This window comes from Sus scrofa, chromosome 13 (assembly GCF_054392235.1).
Source record: "Sus scrofa isolate SSC_HxYL_T2T_F1_AM1 chromosome 13, Sscrofa_HxYL_maternal_Yorkshire_Landrace_v2.0, whole genome shotgun sequence".
NCBI lineage: Eukaryota > Metazoa > Chordata > Mammalia > Artiodactyla > Suidae > Sus > Sus scrofa.
This window is the reverse complement of record NC_139395.1, coordinates 208,960,728-208,988,105: the sequence shown is the minus strand read 5'-3', so window position 1 is coordinate 208,988,105 and position 27,378 is coordinate 208,960,728. Positions and strand designations below refer to the sequence as shown.

At 38.9% G+C, this 27,378-nt stretch overlaps 2 protein-coding genes across 2 annotated transcripts in view; one reads left to right on the top strand and one right to left on the bottom strand.

Moving 5' to 3' along the window:
- The window catches only part of LOC146397856 (uncharacterized), a 60,845-nt gene extending 35,430 nt beyond the window's left edge, over positions 1 to 25,415 (bottom strand). Inside the window, exon 1 of the mRNA XM_084989759.1 lies at positions 24,459 to 25,415. Coding sequence (XP_084845885.1) covers positions 24,459 to 24,689 — 231 coding nt within the window. The 5' untranslated portion in view covers positions 24,690 to 25,415. The remainder of the gene's footprint in view (positions 1 to 24,458) is intronic.
- CLDN8 (claudin 8) lies at positions 24,889 to 25,665 on the top strand. Its single transcript, NM_001161646.1, is given in 1 exon segment — positions 24,889 to 25,665. A coding segment is annotated over 1 exon segment (678 nt). The 5' UTR covers positions 24,889 to 24,946; the 3' UTR covers positions 25,625 to 25,665.
- The last annotated feature ends 1,713 nt before the right edge of the window (positions 25,666 to 27,378 follow it).

Below are 27,378 nucleotides of genomic sequence, written 5' to 3'. Positions count from 1 at the left end.
TTTATTATTACTACTATTACTACTATTAGCAGTAGTATTATTTCAGCAGGTGCAACAAGATAATAATGGTATATTCCTTGGCGCAAATTTTGTATATATTAAAGAAAGACATGTATGCATATGTAAGTAGCCTAGAAATTTCTAGAATCAATTAGTTATCATTAAGGCAATTAGTGTCAGTATTTATCTTTGTAGGTAAGGGAGCTTCGATTAATGGAGCTTAATTGGGAGTGCAGAAAGTAAGCATTAGTGGTCTCAAAGTGTATGCAATCATCTATGAAAATTTCTTTGTAGCAACATCTTTTCCCTCATTTGAGAAATGCTCACACACCGAAGTTTGGCTACTAGGTATTTGCATGTGAGGATATGCAACCCTTACAATCTAAGATATGCATAAACTATTTATTTTATAATTTCATATGACAAAATTTTATTTTATTTTATTTTATTTTAATTTTATTATTTTTACAGCCCTACCCATGTTATATGGAAGTTCCTGGACTAGGGTTTGAATTGGAGCTGCTGCTAAGGCCTATACCACAGCCATGGCAATATAAGATCGGAGCTGCATCTGCAACCTACACCAAAGCTTGTAGGAACATCAGATACTTAACCCACCAAGCAAAGCCAGGGATCGAACCCACATCCTCACAGAGATTACATTAGGTCCTTGACCCACCTAGCCACAATGAGAACTTATAACCAGGTGCTTTTATTAAATACTCATATACTAAGTGTTGTACAAAATTATACTAAATACAAATATTTGTTGCAGTTTTTATCGAATAAAGTGATGCTGCATGGCAAACAAGGGAGTTTGTCCCTGAACTGGTATTTCAATTACGATAGCTTTCAGTTTCATTTCATTGAAGAGACACAAAAAGATAACTCTCTGAGTTAGGAATCAAAAGACTCTTATTTTTTGTTTGTTTGTTTGTCTTTTTCTAGGGCCGCACCTGCAGCACATGGAGGTTCCCAGGCTAGGGGTCTAATCAGAGCTGTAGCCACCAGCCTATGCCAGAGCCACAGCAATGCCAGATCTGAGGAGGTCACGGCAACACCGGATCTTTAACCCAATGAGCAAGGCCAGGGATCGAACCCACAACCTCACGGTTCCTAGTTGGTAACCACTGAGCCACGATGAGAAATCCCTCAAAAGACTCTATTGAAATCACCTTTTTCCTGTAATTTCAACTTAGTCTACTTAACCTTGGTCTCAGTTTTCTCACCTTTTAAGTGATAATTATATTATTTACTTATCAATAAAAAGGTAATAATTAGTTGAATAAAAGTCTTTTTAGAAAGTATTTGCCATATGATAGGGGCTTCCTAATTTAGTTCTTGTATCTTTGGCAAAGACAGCATCAGGTATAAAATAAAAAAGTAGGAGTCCCCGTCGTGGCTCAGTGGTTAACGAATCTGACTAGGAACCATGAGGTTGCAGGTTCGATCCCTGGCCTTGCTCAGTGGGTTAAGGATCCGGCGTTGCCGTGAGCTATGGTGTAGGTTGCAGACATGGCTCAGGTCCTGCGTTGCTGTGGCTCTGGCATAGGCTGGTGGTTACAGCTCCGATTCGACCCCTAACCTGGGAACCTCCATATGCCGTGGGGGCGGCCCTAGAAAAGACAAAAAAATAAAAAAATAAAAATAAATTAAAAAGTAGTTATGTAAGGTCAGCAGTAGATCACATGGTCAGAAAATCTTGTTTGTATAGGTCATGCGCCTATCTTTTATTTGGTCCATTCTGGATTTTTAAAATTAAAAGTATAATCAGCCTCAAAACAAAATAGTCACCTTTATTCATATAAAAATTCAGAGGCCTCCTTTACTCTCTACTTACTACTGATCAAGTCAAAGATATTGCTTATATTTATCAGAGTCATTCTGGAGTACCTTGAGGGCATTGTCACTGCTGAGGCCCAGGAATTTCCACATTTCCACTTTTGGAATTTCCCCATTCCAAAGTTCCATATTTCTTCAGCATGGGCAAACAAACAAAGAAGCAGAGTGATACAGATGCTTCATAATTCAGATACACTCCTAGGTGTGCATGCATTAGAGCCTGTGAATCTTTTCTGAAGTTGAGTCTTTGGGTCAACAAATGATTGTTCAGATTCTCAAAAGCCACCCCTCCATTGAGCTTCTGAAAGTTGAGCATTGTGAAATGAGTGAAGACTCTACTTGCCAACTGCTCTAATTGGGTTCTGAAAATCTGAACATCATAAAAAATCAATGAAGAACATTCTTTTCTTTTTTCCTTCCAGTTTTAAATGCAGTGTCTTCAGATTCTTGTAGTGTTAACTAAAAAGGCAAAACATTTTTATGTCATTTGGAGTCCTACGAATATGAGTCTCAAAAGGCATTGCAACATCAAAATGTTCTTAACTGAGAGAGCTCCTTATGAAATCTCCCCAGCAACTTTCATGCCCTTGTCCACTGATTTCATTAGGAAGATACACACACACACACACACACACACACACACACACACACACACACACACACACACACACTTACACAAAGCTCCATATGTTACCTTAAATTGTCCCCTTTTCCCCCTAAATCACTACTTCTCATCTTCCCTAGTGATAACTTGAAAAAACAAAGGCATACTTTTGAAAGACTGAAGATAAATTCATGGACAAACCCCCAGCTACAGTCATGAAATCTCTTAGAAATCCCTTGTGTTAGTCTGTTTTAATTAACGTAATAATTTTCATTTTCTTTCATGTCATCTCTTTGTTACAATATATTAACTGGTATTTGAAATCACCAGTTAAGTCACTTAATTTTTTTTCTCCCAAATCTCTGAGAATGTTGATAATTTAGGAAGATAGTTCTTGTCATTTCCCAGCACACATGAATCCTGTCTCCTCCCTCTCACCCTCACCCTCAGGTACCACTGTGTACTTCCAGCCATGTATACAAGCTCATTTGGAAAGGTAAAACCCTGAACTTTTTGATGTTTGATGGCATAAACATGAAGATTTTTCATTTTGATTACTTCTTCCAATGGCCCTGATTTGCAAAAGTCAGGTCATAATCTCTCTTGATAAATGTGATGGAATGTAGACAAATCAATCTTCTTTATGACTAGAATACACGGTTGAAACATTGTGTTTTGTAAATGCCCCTGTCGTCATAGGGACCAAATTGATAGCAAATCCCTTGATCATTTCTGTGTTTGAAACAAATGTCTCAAATTCCATCACACAGGTGGTTAGTACTCACTAGTTTATATATCCCAGCTAATTATTTTGAGGTGTTCAATGATTTGAAAAATCTCTCATGACATTAGCACTTTGAGATTGAGGTAGGAGAACATAATTTGACCAGCAGATCACACTGTGAGTGAGTCAGGTGGGCATGTGGGTTGGAAAGGAATAAATCTAAAGTTAAAAGACAATAAGCTTTACCAATTATTAGCTGTGTGATTTCAGGCAAATGATATAGTATCTTTCCGCTTTGATTCTCCTTGTTCATAGAGTTTAGATATTAAATCCTACCACATCTACCCTAATAGGTGTTGCAAGGATGAAGTGGCATATATATGTTCTTCTTTAAGCTTAAAATAGATCTATATGAAATGACCTTTATATATCTATCTGTTAAAATATGAAAGAGTGGATGAGACTATTAGCCACTGGTTAAACAATAATGCCTCTGAATTACTTGTAAGTTACTGCTTATTCGGGAAGAACAAAGTAAGCTGTGATCTAGGTTCAGATCCATGTGCGTCTCTTACAAGCCATGTAGCCATAAGCAATTGCTTACATTCTTTATGTTTCGGTTTCCTCATATGTAAATGGAGATAGTAATAAAAAAAAATACCAAGTGGAGGTACGTTGATCAGCTCTGATAATGTGTACATGGCCTAGAGAGATCAGCACAAAATAAGTTACTAATAAACAGTAGCTGTTGACAATGGACAGTAGTAACAGTATAATAGTAAAATAGCATCTGTCTTTGAGTAACAAATAACTTTTTTCCAAGGATTAAATTTGAAAAAATACTCTTTATAAAGATAATTAAATGCTATTCTCGTACTTGAGTTGGGATTCCACAGAGAAAATCGAGCCATCAGACTTAACAAGATATAGAAACATACTGTTTATAGTACAGCGATGAAACTACAGAATTCCAGTCTATATGTACAATGTTTTAGAGGGAAACACATTTACTTTTTAGAAAGCAAGTGGAGATAACAGAGATTGTACTTATAGCAAAGATACGGGCAAAGTTCAAGACCACAATAGCATAGAGTCTGAAGTCTACTGCCTACCATAGTCAGATGGTGGCTTACTGGGTTCCCGCTGCAATAAAACCTGTGTATACTTTACCTACTTGTATAAAATATAAAGGTACCTAGAACAACATGAACTTCTTAATTCCTTCTTTCTGAGAAACTGGCAAAAATCCAGAGCGGGTGTAATTAAGCAAACCTCTCCTAGGCTGAATTTTACATTGTTCTTTTTTCCCTTAATCACCTAGGGGTTTCTACCACTTTCCCTGGGATCCTTATTGCTAAATTTTGGTCTTGTCCTATATGTTTGCTCCAATTTTTATTAGTTGAAAGAGGAAGGTAGAAAATGATTCTCCCTTCTGATACTTGGATAAACTCTCACCTTGTCCATGGATTGCTGCATGGGATTCTCAACTGGACCTACTGGTCAACATTATCTGCAGGAGTCAATATCCATCTGCTCCTTATTAGGAAGGAAGGGGCTGAGGAGGTTGAAATCCCTCTGCTGGGAAAAGTCTTGCTGCTTGGAAATGAGACTAACATCAACTTCCCATTTGCCCAGAGTGATGACCATTTAAACCTCACATTATTAACTATTTTCTTGGGAAAGGTGAGTTAAATTTTAGTGTTAAACCACAGAATGTATAACATTGTTGAGCTTACACAAGAGTAACATTAATTAAGATTGTGCCCAAGAAAATAGCTTTGGGAAAATCATAGTCATGAGAAGTCCTAAGCTGAGAGGTGTGCCCTTTTGCAAACAGCATGTTCCCTTCCGCATTCCTCACCCTCCCCCCCACCAGCAGTCTTTCTCTCCAGTTCAATGTATTCACATACCATAAAAGCCATAAAGCCAAATTCTATGACATATTAACCCCCTTTTCAAGGTCTGTTGACTTTTGCAGGAAATCTCTGCATCAGTCCTCGAGTGGATTCTCGCCTTTACTCTCTGTGTTATTGTTTAATGTTCCCAAAGGTAAATTCTCTCCCACAGCAGAAGCCATAATGATGTTACAGGTGCAGAGAAATGTGAGTGGCTTCCACATGATCTTGATGTTTTCCATTAGAGATCTACTCTGATTCCCTTCCACACAGTAACTGAGCACGTGGAATTGCCACTTCCTGTAAGAAATGTGTGACTTGGGACATGCAGATAATATTTTTTTTTAAGTACAATGCCTGAGAGAAGAACATGCTGACTTTAACTCAAGGCATTTGAGTTTCTATATGAACATGTGCTCAAAATCCTCATTTTCTATCTCACTTGGAAAGAACAGTTCTGCACAGTCCTTAACCTCAGCTTTTTTGTTTGTTTGTTTGTTTTTCTTTTCATGGACCTGTATTCATTACTTTGTTTGTAAATATTATAAACATGCCTTATTCATCTTACCCACTCATTTTTATTGACCTATTTCCTCTTGAGTATTTTTATTTTTTAGCATGTTAGTAAAAGTCATTCTTCTTTCATCCACCTCTGGAAAAACCTCATTGTTTCCACCTCTGATTGCACTTAGTTCTTTCTCGTGTATTTTAACCGACCCTGCGTTTAAACTGGAAGGCTATTCTCAACCATGCCCCTTTCTGATAATTTATTCTCAATAAAACCACCAGTTGATTTTGTAATGGTCTTTAAAAACAAAAGGAATGCTATTAAAGATGTTTATACGTTCACAGGAAGCAGGAGTCTGGCACACCGACTTGCTCTTATGTGACTAAGATGCAAATCTCACTGATGGATCCTAATGAATTTTTCCACTTCTAGGTTATGAGCACTATCATGTTTAACTAAAAGTTAAAGGTTAAAGAGTCCTGCACGTAGAGATTAATCTGTCAAAATTTCTCAGTGGAAAACAAGCTCACAGCCCTGTTCAACAGCACTAATGTTGAAAGCTAAGAAGTCTCTCTCATTTGTGTCTCACCCATCTCAACTCCATCCTTGTGAATTCATGATTGGGGCTCGCAAAGCCCCTGTAGTTAGAGTCTAGAGAGAAGTACTTCCAAAGATTTAGGCAGGGCATAGAATTGTTTGAAGAGTGAGCAGAATTCAGCCTGGGACTTTAGGAATAATCCCCAAAACCACAAAGCAAATCTGAGCCATCAAGGGAGGGGCCATTCTTGCCATGATGTCAAACTTTGAGTATTTGAAGCCTCTTTCCATGTCAGCTGGTCAGCACCAGAGTTGCTGGCTCCAGAAACATACCTGCTCTGTCACTATCAATGCCAACACAGTGGATAAACTACAAACATCCACTCTCTTCTTGGGTAACTCAGAGCCCAAACAAGTTTCAGGTAAGTTTTGGAGCTTAAGAATTACCTAAAAAGGAGTGTGTAAAATATAATTTTTTACTCTTCAACCTCTTCGGTATAGGAAGATATGCAGAGGAGGGTTGGAAGGTGTTGTGTCAACTCTACACTTGCCTTCTTCAGGTCTGTATATGCCTGTTTTTTTCCCTTTACCTCTATCTCACTTCCTCTCTCTTGTCTCTATTTTTGTGATCTCTAATCTCATAATCTCTTATTTTCTCCCCATGTCTCTCAAGATTTATATCTTTTCAATATTTTCCTCCACCAACAGATTTTTTCCTTTCTTCCATATCTGACCATAACCTAAAACTATAAAACAAATAAATTTTAGAGATATTTAATACCTATTGAAAGTCATTTCATTATCCCATTCTTCACTCTTAGTGAGTTAGTTGAATGTGTTACAGTTCTTAAAAAATTTTGTTTATTTTTTTAAATTTTTTAAATTTATTATTATTTTGTGCCTTTTTTTGTCTTTTCTAGGGCCTCATCTGTGGCATATGGAGGTTCCCAGGCTGGGGGTCGAATCGGAGCTGTAGCTGCCACCCTACGCCACAGCCACAGCAACGCGGGATCCAAGCCGTGTCTGCGACCTACACCACAGCTCATGGCAACGTCGAATCCTTAACCCACTGAGCAAGATCAGAGATCAAACCTGCAACCTCATGGTTCCTAGTCGGTTTCTTTAACCACTGCGCCACTACGGGAACTCCTTGGTTATTTTTTTTATAATGAACGAAAGTTGAAGACTGAGTATAGTGAAGTCAAAAGAGTGTGGAATTTGGAGGAAGGACTCAAATTCATGTTTAAGCTCTGCCACATATTGTTCTTAATATCTGTGGCGTCCGTTCCTAACCTGGAAAGCAGAATAATGTCTCTCTTGAAGTATGCAAAAGGATTCATACTATATTCCCTTTAAAGCACCTGGCTAACCATGGTTTTCCATAGTGTTAAGTGCTATCTTTTAATGATCCCTCAGACCCCTCATCCCCACTCTATGGTTGACTCGACCCTCAATACACAAAACACATTTGCTATTCAGCCTCATTTATGTATGGCCCTTTCTTCATTTATTTAAGTGATAGAGAGGAGACCACGGTACCTCAGTTTTAATTTCATATCATTTAGAAACATTTGATGGCTTCAATAGCAGTAGAGTTTTTGAAGCCAACGCCCTTGAGCTCCAAAAAGACACAGCAGGTTTCAGTCCACAGCAGCCTTTTCTCTAGAGCTAGGATTAATAAATTCTGCACCCACAGTAATGGATACAAAGCAAGATGTCATCCAAGGTGCAATTTTGCAGAGGAGACTTAAATTTGAGCATAAATTGTCATGCACTTTAATAAACTTCTTGTGTCTTTTTGTTCAAAAGAAAAATGATAGAATGCCTGATAGTTTAATGAACTTATAACCAAATACCTAAAAACTGTTAGGCCTGTGTTTGGGAAATGAAAATGTGAGGCCACATTACTTTTCCAACACAGGGATGAGTATATGGAACTCAGCCTGTTTAATCTCAATGTACTCCTTTGTCTGATTTCATAGTGTTCTTGTGATGACTGTATGGCCACTGTGAAATACATCAGTTCTGTGAGAATAATGCTATTTGGAATACCTCAGATCCTAACCCCATTATCATCTATAGCAATCGTGTTATACTATGCAATAATACTGTAGGAATAAATGTAAGATATTTCTTTCTGTTAGCTCTACTTCAAATTTGCTGTGTGAATTTTGAATTATCTTAATTTTCATACCTTAATGGCAATTTTTTTCTTTCGATAGTCACAATGTGGCATCTGGAATTTCCCAAGCTAGGGGGCAAATAAAAGCTGCCGTTGCAGCCTATGCCACAGCCACAGCCACACCAGATCCAAGCCGTACCTAGCATTCTATCATTTTTCTTTTGAACAGTTAGCTTGCAGCAACACTGGATCCTTAACCCACTGAGCAAGGCCAGGGATGGAACCTGCATCCTCACAGAGATAATGTTGGGTCTTTAACTCACTGAGCCACAGTGAGAACTCTCATTGATGGCAGTGTTTAAAAATATTTCATAAGGGAGTTCCCACTGTGGCACAGTGGAAGCGAACCTGACTAGTATCCTTGAGGATGTGGGTTCGATCCCTGGCCCCTTCAATGGATCAGGAATCTGGCACTACCATGAGTTCTTGTGTAGGTTGCAGATGGCTGTGGCTGTGGTATAGGCTGGTGTCTACAGCTCTGATTCTACTCCTAGCCTAGGAACTTCCATAAGCCACAAGTGCATCCTTAAAAAGCAAAAAAAAAAAAAAAATTCCAAGACTGGCTTTTGTATCTTAAGCTACATGACAAATTTCATTAGAGGATTGATTTCTTCTTTTTCTGTTTCTTTCATTTTCTTTCTCTCTCTTTCTTTGATTTTTTTCTTTTTCTTTTTTCTTTTTGAATTTAGCTGAGTTTCTTTGGGGGGATTAATATCTAACATCATTTTATCATAATGTAAAAGTATCTATACAGTGTATGTATTCTTAATAGGACCAATATCTTCCCAGGGCTTAATATTTCTTGCGCTTGAGGAAGAGCCATTATTTCACAATTTATAATAAGTTGGAAAAAATGATGCTACACAGTACTCTTAATTAAAAAACTTAAGAAGCCTGTGTTTGTCTAGCCCAACAGCCAACATTTTTTATTTACACTTAGAGTATAACTTGGGCGCTGGACAAAATTGTTTCATCAAGGCTGAGGCCCAGGCAACTCCTTGGAGCCAGATAGGCAATTAGCTAGATTTTACTCAAACCTGCCCATTAACATTCCTTGGGGGAAAGGAGATCTAGATTAATTTATTGCCCTCATACATAACAATTGAAAGAACACTTTTAAAAAATCACTGAATGATGAATCTGATTGGATTGCATTATTTACTTTTTACTTACTCATTTTTTTCCTATTTGACCCTGGGCAGTCTGGATCTCTTTGGAAGCAGTCTCTCTCATGGGCTGTTGTGCAATATTCAACGGAGATGAACCTGTGTAATGATGTATGTCAAGCCACCAGGCTAACCAACACGTGACACTGGTCTGTTTCCTAAGCACTGGTAGAACCAGAGAAACAGGAGAAAGCAGGCACTATATCGGCCCAGGTAAATATAGGTTTTGTCTGATCAACAAGGTTTTCGAAACAGAATTTCTGTTAGCAAAATAGTGAATCTACAGAAGCCAGTTTTGCTGTCTCTTCTTTGTTTCAGGGTTTGTTATGCAGAGGGGTTCTTGTCTACTCTTATCTCTTCCCCAGGCTAACCAGGGCCACTTTGGAAATGGAGAAGTTCAGTATGTTATGTTCCACCGCAGAATCTGGGCCCATACCAGTCTGTCTTCTTTTCTAATATTTTAATATTACTTCAAGTCGCCACAATTTCTTTAACAAACAATATAGAGCAGCTCGTAAATTACTGAGGTTACCTTTTAATACAAAGACCAGTTTTGGAGTTCCCACTGTGGCGCAGTGGTTAACGAATCCAACTAGGAACCATGAGGTTGCGGGTTCGATCCCTGGCCTTGCTCAGTGGCATTGCCATGAGCTGTGGTGTAGGTCGCAGACGAGGTTCGGATCCCGAGTTGCTGTGGCTCTGGCGTAAGCCGGGGGCAACAGCTCCGATTAGACCCCAAGCCTGGGAACCTCCATATGATGCGGGAGCGGCCCTAGAAAAGGCAAAAAGACAAAAAAAAAAAAAAAAAAAAAAGAAGAAGAGAAATGAAACAAAGACCGATTTTGAAAGGAGTTTTATGCTCTCCTTGGGAGCCTTTCCAAGCTCTCTAGGTAGTTTACCAATAGAAAAATCACAAATGTGTCATTTAAGGGAAAAATCTAGATGTTAGCACTAAATAACTCTAACTTCTTTCTCCTCTACTATGTTTGTGCAAAATGCAGAACTGAATAACCATGGTTTGGGACAACCAGTGCAAACTCTTCAGAGTGAAACATAGTTTTAGTGAGCACAGTGTTTGTTTGCATAGTACCTTTATCTAAGGAGATCTGAGTGCTTCACAGGGCCATTATTTTTTTTAAAGCTGTGTTGAAGTATAGTTGATGTATAATGTTGTGATAATTTCTGCTGTACAACAAAGTGATTCAGTTATACATGTACACATATCCCTTCTCTTTCAGATTCTTTTCCCATATAGATTATCACAGAATTTGGGTAGAGTTCTCTGTGCCATAAATCTAGTCTCCTTTGGTCAATTATTGCATATACTTCAGTGTGAATAGGTCACTCCCAAACACCTAGTCCATCTCTCCCCTACCACCTGTCCCCTTCATTATACATATACCATGGAATATTACTTAGCCATGAAAAAGACTGAAGTAATGCCATTTGCAGCAACATGGATGGACCTAGAGATTATTTTACTAAGTGAAGTTAGTCAGACAGTGAAAGAAAAACATCACATGATATCACTCATATGTGGAAACTAAAAGAAAGGATACAAATGAACTTAGGTTCATAACAGAAACAGACACATAGGGCCATCAATTCTTAAAGTATTCCATGGAGGTAACCAGCAAGTTCTGCTCTCCTGAGGTTGATGAAGAAATTGAAACATGGATGGGGTCAGTGACTATCCAAGGAAAAGGCTTTCTTGATGGCAACTGATTCATACCTGGAGTTTACTGGGTCTTGAAATCTGGTTAGAAACCGACAAACCTTGTACCAAATTTGTTCCACATGTTTTGTTCAGCAATCACACTGTTGGAAATGTTAAAAGTTGGAGAATTTCATTTGAAAAGCTCACATTTCTGTCTTCCTGTTAAGAGTGGAGAGTTCTAATAACACAAGGGTTCACTCCCTTGTGGCAAATATCAGCTACATTGGGTTAGCTTTGGCTGCATTAGGGGAGCATGTGTGGTCCTTTCCTGCTCTGCTTCAGGTTTTTTTTTTTTTGTTTTTGTTTTGTTTTATTTTGTTTTTTGTCCCCACCCTGGCCTTTGCAGGCATTTGTGTTTGGGATACCATGTCATAATTCCTATGATTTTACGATCAATGGCAAGGGTGGTTCTAAGTGGGAGTCTTGTTTGCAGCAAGTATTCTCCCCTAATTAACCCATCAGCTCCTTGAGGCAGGAACTGTGCCTTCTCCTTAGTTCATCTTTAATGCTTAGAATAGCATCTGTCTGAGTTCCCGTTGTGGCTCAGTGATTAACGAACCTGACTAGCATCCATGAGGATGCAGGTTCAATCCCTGGCCTTAATCAGTGAGTTAAGGATCCAGCGTGGCCGTGAGCTGTGGTATAGGTCACAGGCACGGCTCGGATCCTGGGCAGCTGTGGCTGTAGGTGTGGCGGAGGCCAGAAGCTATAGCTCCAATTGGATCCCTAGCCTGGGGGAACCTCCAATGCCACAGGTGTGGCCCTAAAAAAAAAAAAAAAAAGGAATAGTGTCTATCCTACGGTCACTGGGAAGCCAGCACTGGATAAATGAATGATGAAATTATTAGCAAATGGAGGACTTAAAACCACCAGCCTCTGAGTCAAGCTCTTGATTACTGAGACTATTTACAACAGGAAATGTTCTCATGAGATGGAAAATGGACTTGAGAGGTTTTCCAGAATTGAATTTCATTGATTGATTTTGCTTTTTGTACAGTGACCAGGGTCTGACACAAAGGGGTCATTGTAATTGGGATTTCAAGCCTAAAAGTCAAAGACGGTAGAGTGTGGCCATGGAACACAACACATATGCAGACTGGTGGACTGTGTCAAGATGTGAAGTGAGACAATGGCCTGTGAGAACAGAGGCTGCGGGTGTCAAAATCCAGATGGGCTGCTGCCTTATTCTTCTAGTCTATTCACTGGATAAGTCTGTTCATTCTAAGTCTATTCTCTTCTACTCTGTGAGTTCTACATCACAATTTCAGTCAGCTGTGAATTGGTCTGTAAGGAGAACGTCCCTTCCTTTGTGAAATTAGTGTCCCCGGAGATGTGTTTTTCTTTAATATCAGAATCAGTGCCAAAGAGGATTTTCCATCTCCAAATTAAAGAACAGTCAGTCACCCTAGGATATGTAATATTTCTTACATGTGCCAGAAGATCAATACATGTTATTTAAAAGGAACCTGAATCTCAAGGCAAACTTAAGAAACATATTTACATGTAGATAAAGGTTACATGCAAAACTGTGCTTTGTTTTTTTGTAAGACATGGGCATGTTCTCAAGGACAGAGTTCAACCAACACATTCTACAAAATCTGGAAGTCATTCCTTTATGACCCTATCTATACACATATACAGACATCTGTGTTACTGTCCTCAGGAGAGCCACTAGCCACAAGTTGAGATAACAAAAAGCATAAACTTTTTCTGTTTTACTAGTTCTAAAAACAGTTGTTCAAAATAGCATAAAATTTGAGGCAGATTTGATTGAAAGGCAAGGGAAGCACACACAGACAGAAATCGATGCATGTTCCTAATTATTTTCAAATAAAATCACTGCTTCAAGCTTTACAAGCTAAGTTAGTCTATTCATTGGAAGCCAAATAAGTCCCTAATAATAGCTCGCTGATGGACTTGTCATTCACTCATTCGTGGGGGAGGATCTTGCCCCTTTCCTTTCTGAATTCAGAGTAAATCACAAGGCAAGTTGACAAAGGCAGGTTGATGCAACTGAGACTACTACTGAAGTAGCTTAATGATCCTTCTAAATGAAATCCCTTCCTGCAACATCATTAGCTCATAAGAATTCCAATTTGAACATGGCCAAAGAAAAGTGAAGTTCCCAAAGACATCAGGACAACTCCTAGATAATAGCGAAGGCAATACTACATTTTACTTTTTCTTTTCTTTTCTTTTCTTTTTTCCTTTTCTTTCTCTCCTTTCCTTTTTGTCTTTCTAGAGCTGCACCCATGGCCTACGGAGCTTCCTGGCTAGAGGGTCTAAATGGAGCTGTAGCCACTGGCCTACGCCACAGTCACAGCAACACCAGATCAGAGCCGTGTCTGTGACCCACACCAGAGCTCACAGCTGCGCTAGATCCTTAACCCACTGAGCAAGGCCAGGGATCAAACCTGCATCCTCAAGGATGCTAGTCAGATTCGTTTCTGCTGAGCCACAATGGGAACTTCCATTTTACTTTTTCCAATGAGAACATGCAGGAAAGATACATTCTTTCTAAAATTAAGAAATATATGTGCATTAATTTTTATTAATTTCTTGATTCTATATATATTTTTCTACTTTTATTAGTATATCTAGAGATTAATAATTAAAACTGACTTTTCCCTAGTGAATTAAAATTATATATTTAACAAAAAATATAAAATTGTATATTTACAAAATGGTAACCTAGACTCCCAGTCTCCCAATATCTGCCCAGGTAACTGGAAGAGTGTTTGATTAATTATAGCAAGGGGGGGGGAATGGGGATTTGTGTATTGAGAAGTGAAAAGGGAGGTAGAACGAATAAGTAAGTGGAAGTATTTTTGCTGAGAATACCTAAGAAATTTGAGGGAGTTCCCAGTGTGGCTCAGCGGTAAATGAACCCAACTGGCATCCATGAGGACACATGTTCAATCTCTGGTCAGGCTCAATGGGCTAAAGAGCAAGCATTGCTGTGAGCTGTGGTGTAGGTCAAAGATGCAGCTCAGATCTGGGAGCTGGTGTTGCTGTGAGCTGTGGTATAGACCGGCAGCTGCAGCTTCCAACTCATTCCCTAGCCTGGGAACTTCCATATGTTGCAAGTGCAGCCCTAAGAAGACCGAAAGCAAAAAAAAAAAAAAGAAAGAAAGAAATTGGACAAAAGCTGAAGTAAAATACGTGGACCCATTTGGGACATTATTTTCACCTTTCAGAGGGTGTGGCTAAATGCGTAGTGAGGAGCCAACAGAGCTAAAGCTGAGTGGTATTTTAGATTCTTCTCTGCTTAGGTATTGACCCAAAAAATTCTGACAAAGTGATATAATTTATGTGGAAGGGATTAACAAAATGCCATGTGCCTGGAGTTTTTTTCTTAAATTACACTATTCCTTTATGTATTCGTCTATCTCCCAAATATTTCCTGAACTCTTACTATGAACCAGGGAATGTCTGGCAGTTGGAGATAAGATCGGTGGACAAGACAAAGTCACTTTGCCCAGAGTGTTTACATTCTGTTGGGGAAAATAAACAATACAAAATACATACATACATGCGAATAGGTATTTTCCTTGATGCCAGTGTCCTAGTTGCCCAAAGTCACCAAGGAGACATCAAGGGCTGGGGCACTGATCTTTCAGTACTATCTGTGTGACGTCAAATAAATATAGAGTGTTTTCTATGCACTGGGCACTATGTCATATTCTGCTACAAGGATAGGTAGAACAGAGATGGCTCTGTCTTCATGGCTCTTTCAGACCCTCATCTATAGAATGAGGTCCAGAGGATCACTTAGACCTACTTTGGGTCTGGTTGTCCATCCTGCTCCTGTGTACAAAGACACCCTTCCCTGTTCCAAGCTCTTGACCTGGAAGGAAGCCTGGCAGAGCAGGACCAACCAGCTTAGTTACAAAGGAAAAAGAATGTTGGGAAGTGTGAGGCCAGAGGGCTAGCTAAAACTATGCCTGAGAGAGACTTCCAGAAGCCAGTTCAATAGTCACATATGGATCCACAGAGCAGGAATCCTAAAGAAGATCTCATGAGCAAGGTTCAGAGAGAAGGAAAGACAAAGAAGATTTGGAGTGGATGAGCAATGAGATCGTGCTGTACAGCACGGGGAACTATATCCAGTCACTTGGGGTGGAACATGATGGAGGAAAATGTGAGAAAAAGAATGTATGTATATATGTATGATGGGGTCATTTTGCTGTACAGTAGAAATTGGCAGAACACAGTAAATATAATGGGAAAAATAAAAATCATAAAAAAAGAAAAAAAAATGAAGGTTAAAAAAAAAAAGGGAATAGCAGAGGGAGTGAGCCGGAAAAGTTGTGTAACTAAGGGGTCAGCTGACTTGCCTCTGTTGAATGTTTACAGTGTCTTGGAGGTGATTTTCATGGGTTGTTTGTTCTCATTGAAAAGCCCCTAGTGCCTTGGAGCTGCTTTTTCATGGAGTGAAGATAGGCTGTTCCCCTCACCTGCTTCTAGCAATTAAATTATATGTCTTTCAAAGTCAAAAGAATGGTTCAGATCATTGGTAGTGTGTCTTACCATGAGCAAAGCAAGACCTACTGACCAGATCGACACCAAACTCCTGACTCTGACTCAATTCAGCACCAAATTATCCAGGCTTTTATGATCTGAGTTCTGGGTGAACACTGTGCATAAAAGAGCAGTGAAAGGCTCCAGTTCTCGAAGTGATCAGAGTAGGCAGTGTTGCAATAATATGATAAGAATAAGAAGACACACAGCTGCCTATCAAAAGGTCCTAAAAAGCAGTATTTGGTAGTGCTCTTGCAACTATTTGCAAGGACATATGCCTAATTTTTGTCTAGGGGATGAGCTTTTCTTTATCATTCTGGATCAGACAAATCTGGCATTTTTTAAGCTGCATAATTGTGAGCAGACATTATTATTATTATTGCTATTGTTTTTAAAGACTTGGATTATTATGAAAAAGCTAATTGACAAAGCAGTTATTTTTCCCACGGCTCCCTCAGTGCTTGGCGTACACAAAATCATAAAATGCAGAATCTATGACTTATTTCTTGATCTTCTGAGTCTATCAGGGTGCCCTTTACATAGCATACTTGTCTGGTTAGAAGATATTTTATGTCATCATTTGAAAATATTTCGGGAGTTCCCGTCATGGCACAGTGGTTAACGAATCCGACTAGGAACCATGAGGTTGCGGGTTCGATCCCTGGCCTTGCTCAGTGGGTTAAGGATCCGGCATTGCCGTGAGCTGTGGTGTAGGTTGCAGACGCAGCTCGGATCCCGCATTGCTATGGCTCTGGCGTAGCCCAGAGGCTACAGCTCCAATAAGACCCCTAGCCTGGGAACCTCCATATGCCGCAGGAAGTGGCCCTAGAAAGGCAAAAAAGACAAAAATACATATACATATATATATATATTTAGCAAAAAATTACAAACTCTCTATAAAATGAGATAGGATTTGTGATGCTTCTAATTTTCCTCATATTCTCACTGAAAACGTATTAGGAAGTCCAGTATGTTGGAATATATTGCAATATCTCCTGTCTTTTTCTTAGTAAATAGAAACCAAGAATGCCATGCACTGCTTATTCCAATAATATTCTTACCCAGTGTGGTCTGAAGTTGGTTTTAAGTAAGGCACTTAATGTCTAACCTATTAAAATTCGCAAACACTGGTTGCCTAAGGCAGAGAGAATCTTAATTTGAATTTTAAGTGGAAAGTTAATTGTTTTGTAAATTAATCAGTAACATGGCTTAGCTCTATTTGCCTGGTTAATTACATTTCCCTGTCCTGTTAACTCCAACTTTACAAGAGAAAGTCATTTCTTATAGTCCTCTATTCGCTCTGTTTATAAGGACGTGTGTGCGTGTGTGTGTGTGTGTGTGTGTGTGTGTTTGCTTTCCAGGTGTGTGACTTTTTCACTCATAAGGTTTCATCTTATGATTCTTACATTGAGCAATGGTTTTTGCTGTAGGTAATGGAGACAACTTATTCTCTCTATCCTGCTCCAAATGTTATTGAAAACTCACAATGTGCAGAGCATTATTCCAGAGAACAGCAAGAGATGAAACTACAAAGCGATATGAGCAATGCATCAGATTTAGAGCCAGGTCTGTAATGACATAAATGGGTCAAGAGCATGACCTTGGGTGTCTGACAGGCTGAGTTCCTACAATGGCCTTTCTACCAGGTAGTTGCGGGACTTTGGGTGGGCCATTAATTTAAACGTCAGAACTACTGAGGTACAGCCTCAAACCTGTCAGAATGGCCATCATTAACAAGTCAACAAATAACAAATGCTGGAGAGCCTGTGGAGAAAAGGGAAGCCTCCCACACTCTTGGTGAGAATGTAAATTGGTACAACCTCTATGGAAAACAGTAGGAAGGTACCTTAGAAAACTATACATAGATCTACCATATGACCCAGCAATCCCACTCTTGGGCATATATCCAGACAAAATTTTCCTTGAAAAATATACATGCACCTGTATGTTCATTGCAGCATTATTCACAATAGCTAAGATTTGGAAAAAACCTAAATGTCCGTCAACAGATGAATGGATTAAGAAGACGTGGTATATATACATAATGGAATACTACTCAGCCATTAAAAAACAAAATAACGTCATTTGCAGAAACATGGATGGAACTAGAGACTCTCATACTAAGTGAAGTAAGTCAGAAAGAGAAAGCCAAATAACCATTGATATCACTTGTATCTGGAATCTAATATAGGGCACAAATGAATGTTTCCACAGAAAAGAAACTCATGGACTTGGAGAAAGACTTGTGGTTGCCAAGGGGGAGGGAGTGGGATGGACTGGGAGTCTGGGTTTAATAAATGCAAACTGTTGAATTTGGAGTAGATAAGCAATGATATCCTGCTGTATAGCACAGGGGACTATATCCAGTCATGAAGGAACATGATGGAGGATAATGTGAGAAAAAAAATATATATATACATATTTATCACTTTGCTGTACAGTAGAAATTGACAGACATGGTAAATCAACTATAATGGAAAAAATAAAAATCATAAATGAAAAAAAAGGAAGAAAATAAACTTCATAAGTCTGGGTTCCCTTAGTAAAACTAGTACTGTTCTAATAAGGTGGTTGGGAGGTTCAAATCATATAATTAATTAATATATCATTTAATAACCTGAATTGTTAACATAACTGAATATTTATTGAATAGTTCTTATGATTAGCATAATAGTATTATGTAATATTTCTTAAACTATATGAAGTATATGTAATCATATTGAAGATATTATATTACATGCTTTTTCTTTTCTCTCTCTTTTTGTAATTAACCTGACTTAAACTTGATGTGAATAGCTGTGGATTTAAAATAAAATTGGGAGAAATGCTCTTTTACGGCTCTATTCATTCCTGGATGTTACCTTTTCTGGTCCTCAGTAACGTCTTCACCTGAAATTCAAACCCTTTCTTAAGGGAGATGATGATTTTGTGTCTAAATTCTGTCAGGGACCCTTTGCTCCCCTCATTCAAAGGTGTACATCATTCTTTACATTTCAGTAAAAAGAATTATGATATGAAATGAAAAGATTTTAAAAAATTGTTTTTCAAGCAATTCCAAAAATAACCATGTGGAACACAGTCTTACACCACTTAGAAACTGAAGACGGAAAAGTTGTTAGGGAGTCACTGAGAAGAACAATTCTAGTGGACTAATAAAAAGAACTATTATATTACACCTCTGTTGATCACGGATAAGTCCTGTAAAACACAAAGGCAAGTTTTCCTGTTTTTGACGTAAGTGGAGGGCACTGACACATGAAGCAACTCACTTCATTGCACTGAAATTCTTTAATTCTCATTTCAGCCAAATTCATGTTCAGTGTTGCTTGGATCATTAAGGACCATGCGCTAGTCTGTAGTTAAGAAACTATCAAGGTGGAGATGAGAATGAAAGATGGCTAAGAAAGAAGTGCCCCATAATGACTTCCGAGGGGGGGGGACTCTGAAACTCTAAATAAGGAATCTTTCCACAGAAAAGAAACTCATGGACTTGGAGAATAGACTTGTGGTTGCCATGGGGGAGGGGGAGGGAGTGGGATGGACTGGAAGTTTGGGGTTAATGGATGCAAACTATTGCATTTGGAGTGGATAAGCAATGAGATCCTGCTGTATAGCACAGGGAACTGTATCTAGTCACTTGTGATGGAACAGATGGAGGATAATATAAGAATGTATACATATATATATATATGTATGACTGGGTCACTTTGCTGTACAGAGAAATTGACAGAACACTGTAAATCAACTATAATGGAAAAAATAAAAATCCTAAAAAACATTTAAAAAGAACAAAATCGTTGTTCTGTAATTTCCCCAGAATAAACTTCTCTGAAGAGAGTACATAAAGAAATATATTTCAGGAGTTCCCGTCATGGCTCAGTGGTTAAAGAACCTGACTGGTATCCATGAGGATGTGGGTTCGATCCCTGGCCTTGCTGAGCGTGTCCAAGATCTGGCATTGCCGTGATCTGTGGTAAAGGTCACAGACGCGGCTCAGATTCCGTGTTGCTGCGGCTGTGGTGTAGGCCAGCAGTTACAGCTCCGATTTGACCCTTCGCCTGGGAACCTCCATATGCTGCAGGTGCAGCCCTAAAAAGACAAAAGACAATATATGTATTTCAAATATCAGTGAATCAGGTATTTGACAAAAAAAAAAAAAAATCACAGAGCTTGGTCATGGAAATAGTTTTCAATAATATCCTACAAGGAAAAAAATACGTTGAACAAATTTTGTTTTTTCATTAATTTGGATCAAGCGGGTTCATATAAGAGATTCCCTTTCTAGTTTCCCTTGGGAGATAGGAGATGATACAGGAAAGAACATGGAATTTTTCTGTTTCCGTGGATACAACAAGCAAAACCTGTATGGCCTTAGAAAAGGCACAATCTCTATGGAGTTTTAATTTATTCTGTTATAAAAGTAAAGTAATAACCTTTACTTTACAGGCATATTTTAAATATAAAGTGTAATGCATGAAATGAACCTGTGACATAGGGACCATTTAATACGCTATTCTTACTAGTAAATTTCCAGCTCCTTTAAAAAAAAAAAAAGAAAAGAAAAATTGCCCAAACCATTAGAAGTAGGATGATTCATGTCGATCATATCAATAGACTTTACTTATTAATATAGAAAAATTCCCACGGTATATAGCTTAATTAACATAAGAGATTTCCCTGGATTTCCTGTTCATTAGCGGGATTATCACATACACTACACACAATAAAGCCTAGCTCCCAAAATATGTGAGAATTTACCATAACTCAGATTTTAATTTTTAAAAATGCAATGAAAAGTAGAAGAAAGGAAGTTACCTGGCGGCATAGCAGTTAAGGATCCAGCAGCAGTGTCACTGCTATAGCTCAGGTTACTGCTGTGGCTTTAGTCCCTGACCCCTCTACATACCATGTTGAGGAGTTCCTGTCGTGGCTCAGTGCAAACGAATCTGATAAGTATCCATGAGGACACAGGTTCGATCCCTGGCCTCGCTCAATGGGTTAAGAATCCGGCATTGCCCTTGAGCTGTGTTGTAGCTTGCAGATGTGGCTTGGATCCCACATTGCTGTGGCCGTGGTATAGGCCAGACACTACAGCTCCAATTCAACTCCGAGCCTGGGAACCTCCGTAGGCTGCAGGGGTGGCCCTAAAAAAAAAAAAAAAAAAAATAGTTGAAAAAAGAGTACAACATTTCAATAATCATTATTCACCTTGTGCAATAAGAAAAGGCCCTTCAGAATGATGTGAACTTAATTGCTTGGCTTTGTTAGTACCCAGATGGTATTTAGAGGTGGGACCTTCAGGAGGTAATTAGATGCAGATGAGGTCATGAGAATAGAGCCCTCATCATGGGTTTATCATCCTTCTAAGAGAAAGAGAATTTTTGGGCCGCTCCCATGGCTTATGGAGGTTCCCAGGCTGGGGGTCTAATCGGAGCTGTAGCCGCTGGCCTACACCAGAGTCACAACAACTCGGGATCCGAGCTGCGTCTGCGACCTACACCACAGCTCACGGCAACGCCAGATTCTTAACCCACTAAGCAAGGCCAGGGATCGAACCCGCAACCTCATGGTTCCTAGTCGGATTTGTTAGCCACTGCACCAAGACGGGAACACCGAGAAAGAGAATTGAACTCTCCCACTCTCTGCCCTGTGAGGACATAGCAAGAAGACAGCCATCTGCAAACTACCAAGTGGGCTCTCACCAGAACACCACCATCTGGTCCCCTGATCTCAGACTTCCCGATCTCCAGAACTATGAAAAATTCATTTCTGTTGTTTAAGCCACCCCATCCATTGTGTTTCGTTAAAGCAGCCTGAGCTGAGACACAGCAATTATTACACAGGAAGGAGCTCATTTTTAGGCAGAGCCAGTATAAGCCTTAGAGAGACAGAGAATGTGTCTGTTAATGGAGACAGAAGAACTCTGAGAACATCACAAAGGACAAATAGGATGCTAGTTCAGGAACATGTGGCAATACACAAGATTTATTTTGGGAGGGAGAAACAAAGAGACCTATTGATACAAGAGCTTGTTTTCTCAGGACAAGATGGTCAGCCAAGTACAGTTAATTAACAGGGAAAAATAATTTTAAATGCATACACAAAAAACCCCAATGCATCAGAGGAAAATGAGTACAAAAACAAACCCAGAAGACAGTAGAAACTGGTGACTGCTTAATTGGCAGAAACAAAGATTATTCCAAGTAGTGATGAAAATAGATAGGAACACCAGACTAAAGAGTCGTTAGTTAAGGACTGATTAATTTCTGTAACATTAAGGACGACGAAAACAAGGGCAGTCTGACAGTGACATTGTGTGTTATCATTTATAAGGAGGAATCATTTGCATGTGTTACGCAGTTGTCAGGACTAAATTTATTTAATTTAGTAAATGTAATTGCTAAACTTGACTCATGCTTCTTATAATGTAGACAAAATGGAGATCTCCAGAGAGTAAGGTGTCACAACAGATCAACAAGAACCATACTTTTCTTTTTGGGGGTTTTTGGTAATATTTTGGCTCTTCCATAGAAATGGAAATACAAATGATAAAATAATCTGTGTAGGTTGCTCTGTACTTCTGAATTAAAGAACTGTAAAATTATTATTAATCTGCTAATTCTCAAAGCATCACTTCTATCTGAATTTTGTGGGCAAATTAATCATCTTGGGGACACAGTTATTATAGAAAAGTAGGTAAACAATGAACTTGACTTTTTTTAGTCTCTGAATTTAGGGCTCTCTGTCCTTAGCAAACTTGGCATTACCATCTTTCCGTGTCTTTCTCATTTCTTCTGACCTTTAGGGCACAGTTATTTCAGCTTATCATGGGTTGAACCAGATAGCTGTGTGATCAGAAACCTGCCTAGGCGCCCTGGGCTAGTTTCTCCTAAGGCAGCTAGCTCTGTAATTATTCTAATGTGAACCCAAGGTCGGTTTCTCATTCTGATTCTAATCTTTTGGCCACAGAAACTTTCAGGAGTAAAGTACTAATCTTTTTAAAGCGGGGAAAATATTTTGTGTGAAATAAGGTCCTAGTAAAGCTTAATGCTTCGGAGAAGAGAGCTTTGCTGGTACTCGAAACCCATAGGTACATGGCTACACACCTGGGAGGCAGCTCCTATGAAAGTCAAGGCTCTCAAATATTTACTTATTTCCATCTCAAGGTTTCCTGTTTTTCTGTGGATAGTCTGCACTGCTCAAGCAGGGCTCCCCCAAAATATGTCACACATGAACTTCAGAAAGAAATTTTGATTCACTTCCCTACAAATAAAATATATATAGATATGTGAGCATGGGTGTGTATATATTGACAGATATATACATATTATATATATATATTTTTTTTTAGTTTGTCATTATCTCAACCAATCATGTCATTCCTTATTCATTTTCAAGCTCAAGTCATCCCCTTTCCCAGGTTGGCAACTCAAGGAAAAAAAAATTAGGGTTCCCGTCGTGGTGCAGCAGAACCGAATCCAACTAGGAACCATGAGGTTGCAGTTTCCATCCCTGGCCCTCGCTCAGTGGGTGAAGGAGCTGGCATTGCTGTGAGCTGTGGTGTAGATGGAAGAGGTGGCTCGGATCTGGCATTGCTGTGACTGTGGTGTAGGCCAGCAGCTACAGCTCCAATTCAACCCCTAGCCTGGGAACCTCCATATGCCGCGGTGTGGCCCTTAAAAAAAAAAGAAAACAAAACAAAATCTGCTGTTTTGATTTCAACTCTCTTTTTATGGATTGCAGGTTAGTTCTCCAAGTTTACCTATTTCCCCTTAACTGGTCCAATCTTGAAGGAGAAAATGCTACATATTTTGTCAGCATAAGGGATATGCTGTGCTGTAGATTCGTCTTTAAATGAGGCCAACAAATGAGGAAAACTATGTAAATATCAATTTTTAATTTTTTTCTTAATTTCAACATGTCCAGTCTAATAAAATAACAACAACCTGGTCTGCTAGATTTTTCCCTTTTTTTTTTTTTTTTTTAGAAGACAGTTTACTTTGGCATTTTCCTCTTTCCCTCCTTAAAAGTACTGTTTTTTTTAATCTCTATAAACCACTTAGATTTATTTGGACCATTAAATTTTCAAGGTTCAATAAGTGAGCTGGAATTATTTTCTTCACACTCAGATTTAAGGTAGTACAAGGAAGCAGAGAAGAAGTAAAATTGTAAAGAAAGGATCATTTTTATCATGCAAAAAAGAAAGGAAATTCAAGTTTGAAATTTGGAAAGACAGGCCAGTGCATTCAAGGTGCTTTCTAGAATAAAATTGCTAGTGGAAGTTTCCCAAATCAATATGTATGTTTATTTTAGCACCACAGCAGTCAGCACCATTATTTTGAGAAGAGACAGTTCAAAATGTATTACATTTAGGAGTTTCCATCTCTGCCTACAACCATTATATTAAAGAAGTTTAGTTGATACCTAATATAGTTTGATTCAATCAAGATTGTCAGGAAAATACCAGTAAGTAGTCTTCCTAGCTCAAGAAAAAAACAAAACAAAAATGTTTTCAGTGCCACAGAGGCCAATAATGTATATTTAGCCTGATTTCTGTCCTTTGACATGATCTGTTCCCTGATTTCACCCCAGTTGAGTTTGCTTTGAAGTTGCAGACAAATTAAATCAAGCACTTGGATCCTATGTGTCCCCAAGAATGTGGTTTCTCAGGTATGAGCAATCTATCAATCCCCTACTCCCCTTTCACTTTGGCATTTTGACAGTCCGAACAAATTTCTTAGGCAGAGATTTTTATTTTGTACCTTGGTCACCGCAGCTCTTGCTAAGAGTTTCAGACTTGCCAGGGTAAGGTGCAACTTTCCCATCTCAAGGGACTGGTGCATTTCTTGATGATTGTGCAAGCATTCATAATCCATGCCTCCAGGTAAACAAAAGGCTGTCTTCTTGGACAACTGAGAAGCACAAAGAATGTTTACGTGCAGGTCCAGCGTTCCAAGTATCTCTTGTGGGCTTAAACACACCCAAGTTACCATCCCCCTCCTATTGGCTGAGAAAGTTGCCCCGCCTGATTGGTAAGTTTATCTCTCCTAGTCAGTAGGGGGCACCTCAGGCAGCCGACACTGGATTTAATCTAGTTAGAAGTAGCAAAACAGCTCTCATTTGAAAAACTGCTGAGCTCTGAGTTCAGCACTGCAGGAAAACTCTTCTCCTCCGGAGCTCCGAGAACCTTGCTTCAGAGAAGCCCTGCCAGCTCTGGAGTCCTCTGGGATTAACTCCATCCAAGGGCAGAATGGCCAGCAATGCCCTGCAGATCGCCGGACTGGTGCTTGGTGGTGTTGGAATGGTGGGCACAGTGGCTGTCACCGTCATGCCTCAGTGGAGGGTGTCCGCCTTCATTGGAAGCAACATTGTGGTTTTTGAAAACCTCTGGGAAGGACTGTGGATGAACTGCATGAGGCATGCCAACATCCGAATGCAGTGCAAGATCTACGATTCCCTGCTGGCTCTCTCTCCGGACCTACAGGCGTCTAGAGGACTGATGTGCACTGCCTCCGTGCTGTCCTTCCTGGCATTCATGACGGCCATCCTCGGCATGAAGTGCACCAGATGCACGGGCGACGACGAGAAAGTGAAGAGCTACATCCTGCTGACGGCTGGAGTGCTCTTCGTCCTCACGGGCTTCGTGGTGCTCATCCCCGTGAGCTGGGTGGCCAATTCCATCATCAGAGATTTCTACAACCCAATAGTGGACATTGCCCAAAAGCGGGAGCTCGGAGAAGCCCTTTACATAGGCTGGACGGCAGCGCTCGTGTTGATTGCTGCAGGGGCCCTGTTCTGCTGTATTTTTTGTTGCAGTGAGAGGAGCCATAGCTACAGATACTCCATACCTTCCCATCGAACAACCCAAAGGAGCTATCACATGGAAAAGAAGTCCCCGAGTGTGTACTCCAGAAGTCAGTATGTATAGTTGTGTGCGTCTCTCTTTGAACTGCCTAGAAAGCCACGCTGATGAGAAAAAGGTCTACTATTTTCTAAAAATGGAACCCAAAGAAACACTGATTTGCTGTTCTTGACTGCCTGACATTAATTACAGGAACTCTTCATCAGCTCTTTATGATTCCATAAGTGATTTCAGCCGAATGAGGTATTACACACATTGATCGTTCTAGAAGATACAGTAATTTGTTTTCTAAAAAGGGTCACACATTTTTTTCCTTTTATCAGTTACTTCAAAATGACATTGTTTGAAGACAATTATTTTACAACCGTGTTTTCTCTGTGACATAGCGTTATGTATATAGATGAGAGTGACGTTTCTATCTCACATAAATAGAGATGGGCTTAGATGGTTCTATTTTAAATGAAATACTGATTCATTACACTGAATAAATAGAATTCAACTATTGCCTTTCAGGGGGACCGGGGATAAGATTGAAGAAGGTTAATATTAATTGTTTAAAAACGGCTTAGTGATGAATGCACTTGATTTATAATGAAGGTTAAAATGAAGGCTTTAATCAGCAGTGTAAAGGGAACTAAATGGCTTTCTGATATCCTGTTTTTCAGCCTAGGAGTTAGAAATCCTAACTCCTTTATCCTCTTTCCCCAGAGGCCTTCCTTTTCTTGTATATTAAATGAACATCTTTTAAAAGGCAGATATTTTGTCAAGGGGCTTTGCATTCAAACTGCTTTTCCAGAGCTATGCTAGGAACAAAGATAAAAGTATAGTCTAAGAAACATTAAAGATCTTAGGAAAGTGAATTTGTTTTCTTTTAAGTTCTGTGGTTAGAGCAGGATGTATTTTGACAAGAAATCGCATATAAGAAGATGTTAATATAAACTATTTGTATACAGACTTCGAGCTTTTATTAACATACGTAACAGGACAAAAAAAATAGTATATCTTTGTTTTTATCTTTGTTTTTAATTTGCTTACCAAAAATCAAAATCCAGTTGTCTTCTTCTATGTGGATACTTATGTCAAAATTGTCATTTTATAGCAACAACAACAAAAAAGACAAAAAGACAAAAAAAAATTGTCATTTTAGTCCAATCGAAGATAAAATTTTCACGTTTTCCACTTCTGTTCGGTTTTACCAAAGTATAGAATAACTACATCTTTGTGTTTCCCCCAAATTTGATACAACTATTAATCTGATTTGAAAGTTTATGTCTACATTTTTCCAGCTTAAATGACTGTGTGTTATCTGTTTTATGTCCTTTGTATTAATAAATTGTGCCTTTTTATATTAATTTGATATCTTTTCATTAGTCTCCACCTTTTTTGCTATTTCATTAACTTGTAGAGTTTTTAAAACCCTGACTTTTTCAGCTTTGCCGTTTTAAAAAAGACTGTCAAGGCCATGTGTTAGATTCAGCAATAATTCTGGGGAATATTAAGTGTCATATATCATTTAAGAACCTCAATTATTGGATTAACACATTAGTATTTGGTGCAGACCATATATTTATAAGGATATTGTAATAATATATTATTAAGATAGTACTATAGTTTCCCAAAAATGTATATACTATAAATGCTAAGTACAAAATAACAATTTCTATAAAAACTTTTTATAAGTAAATAGACTTCTACCTCTGAGAAATAGTATTAATTAGCAATGGTGAGTGAGGTTTTAGGGACAAGCATTATATGCTAGGACCTTGACTGCTTTATATGAATTATATAATTAAATCTTCTATGAGACTGAAGTAATTAGT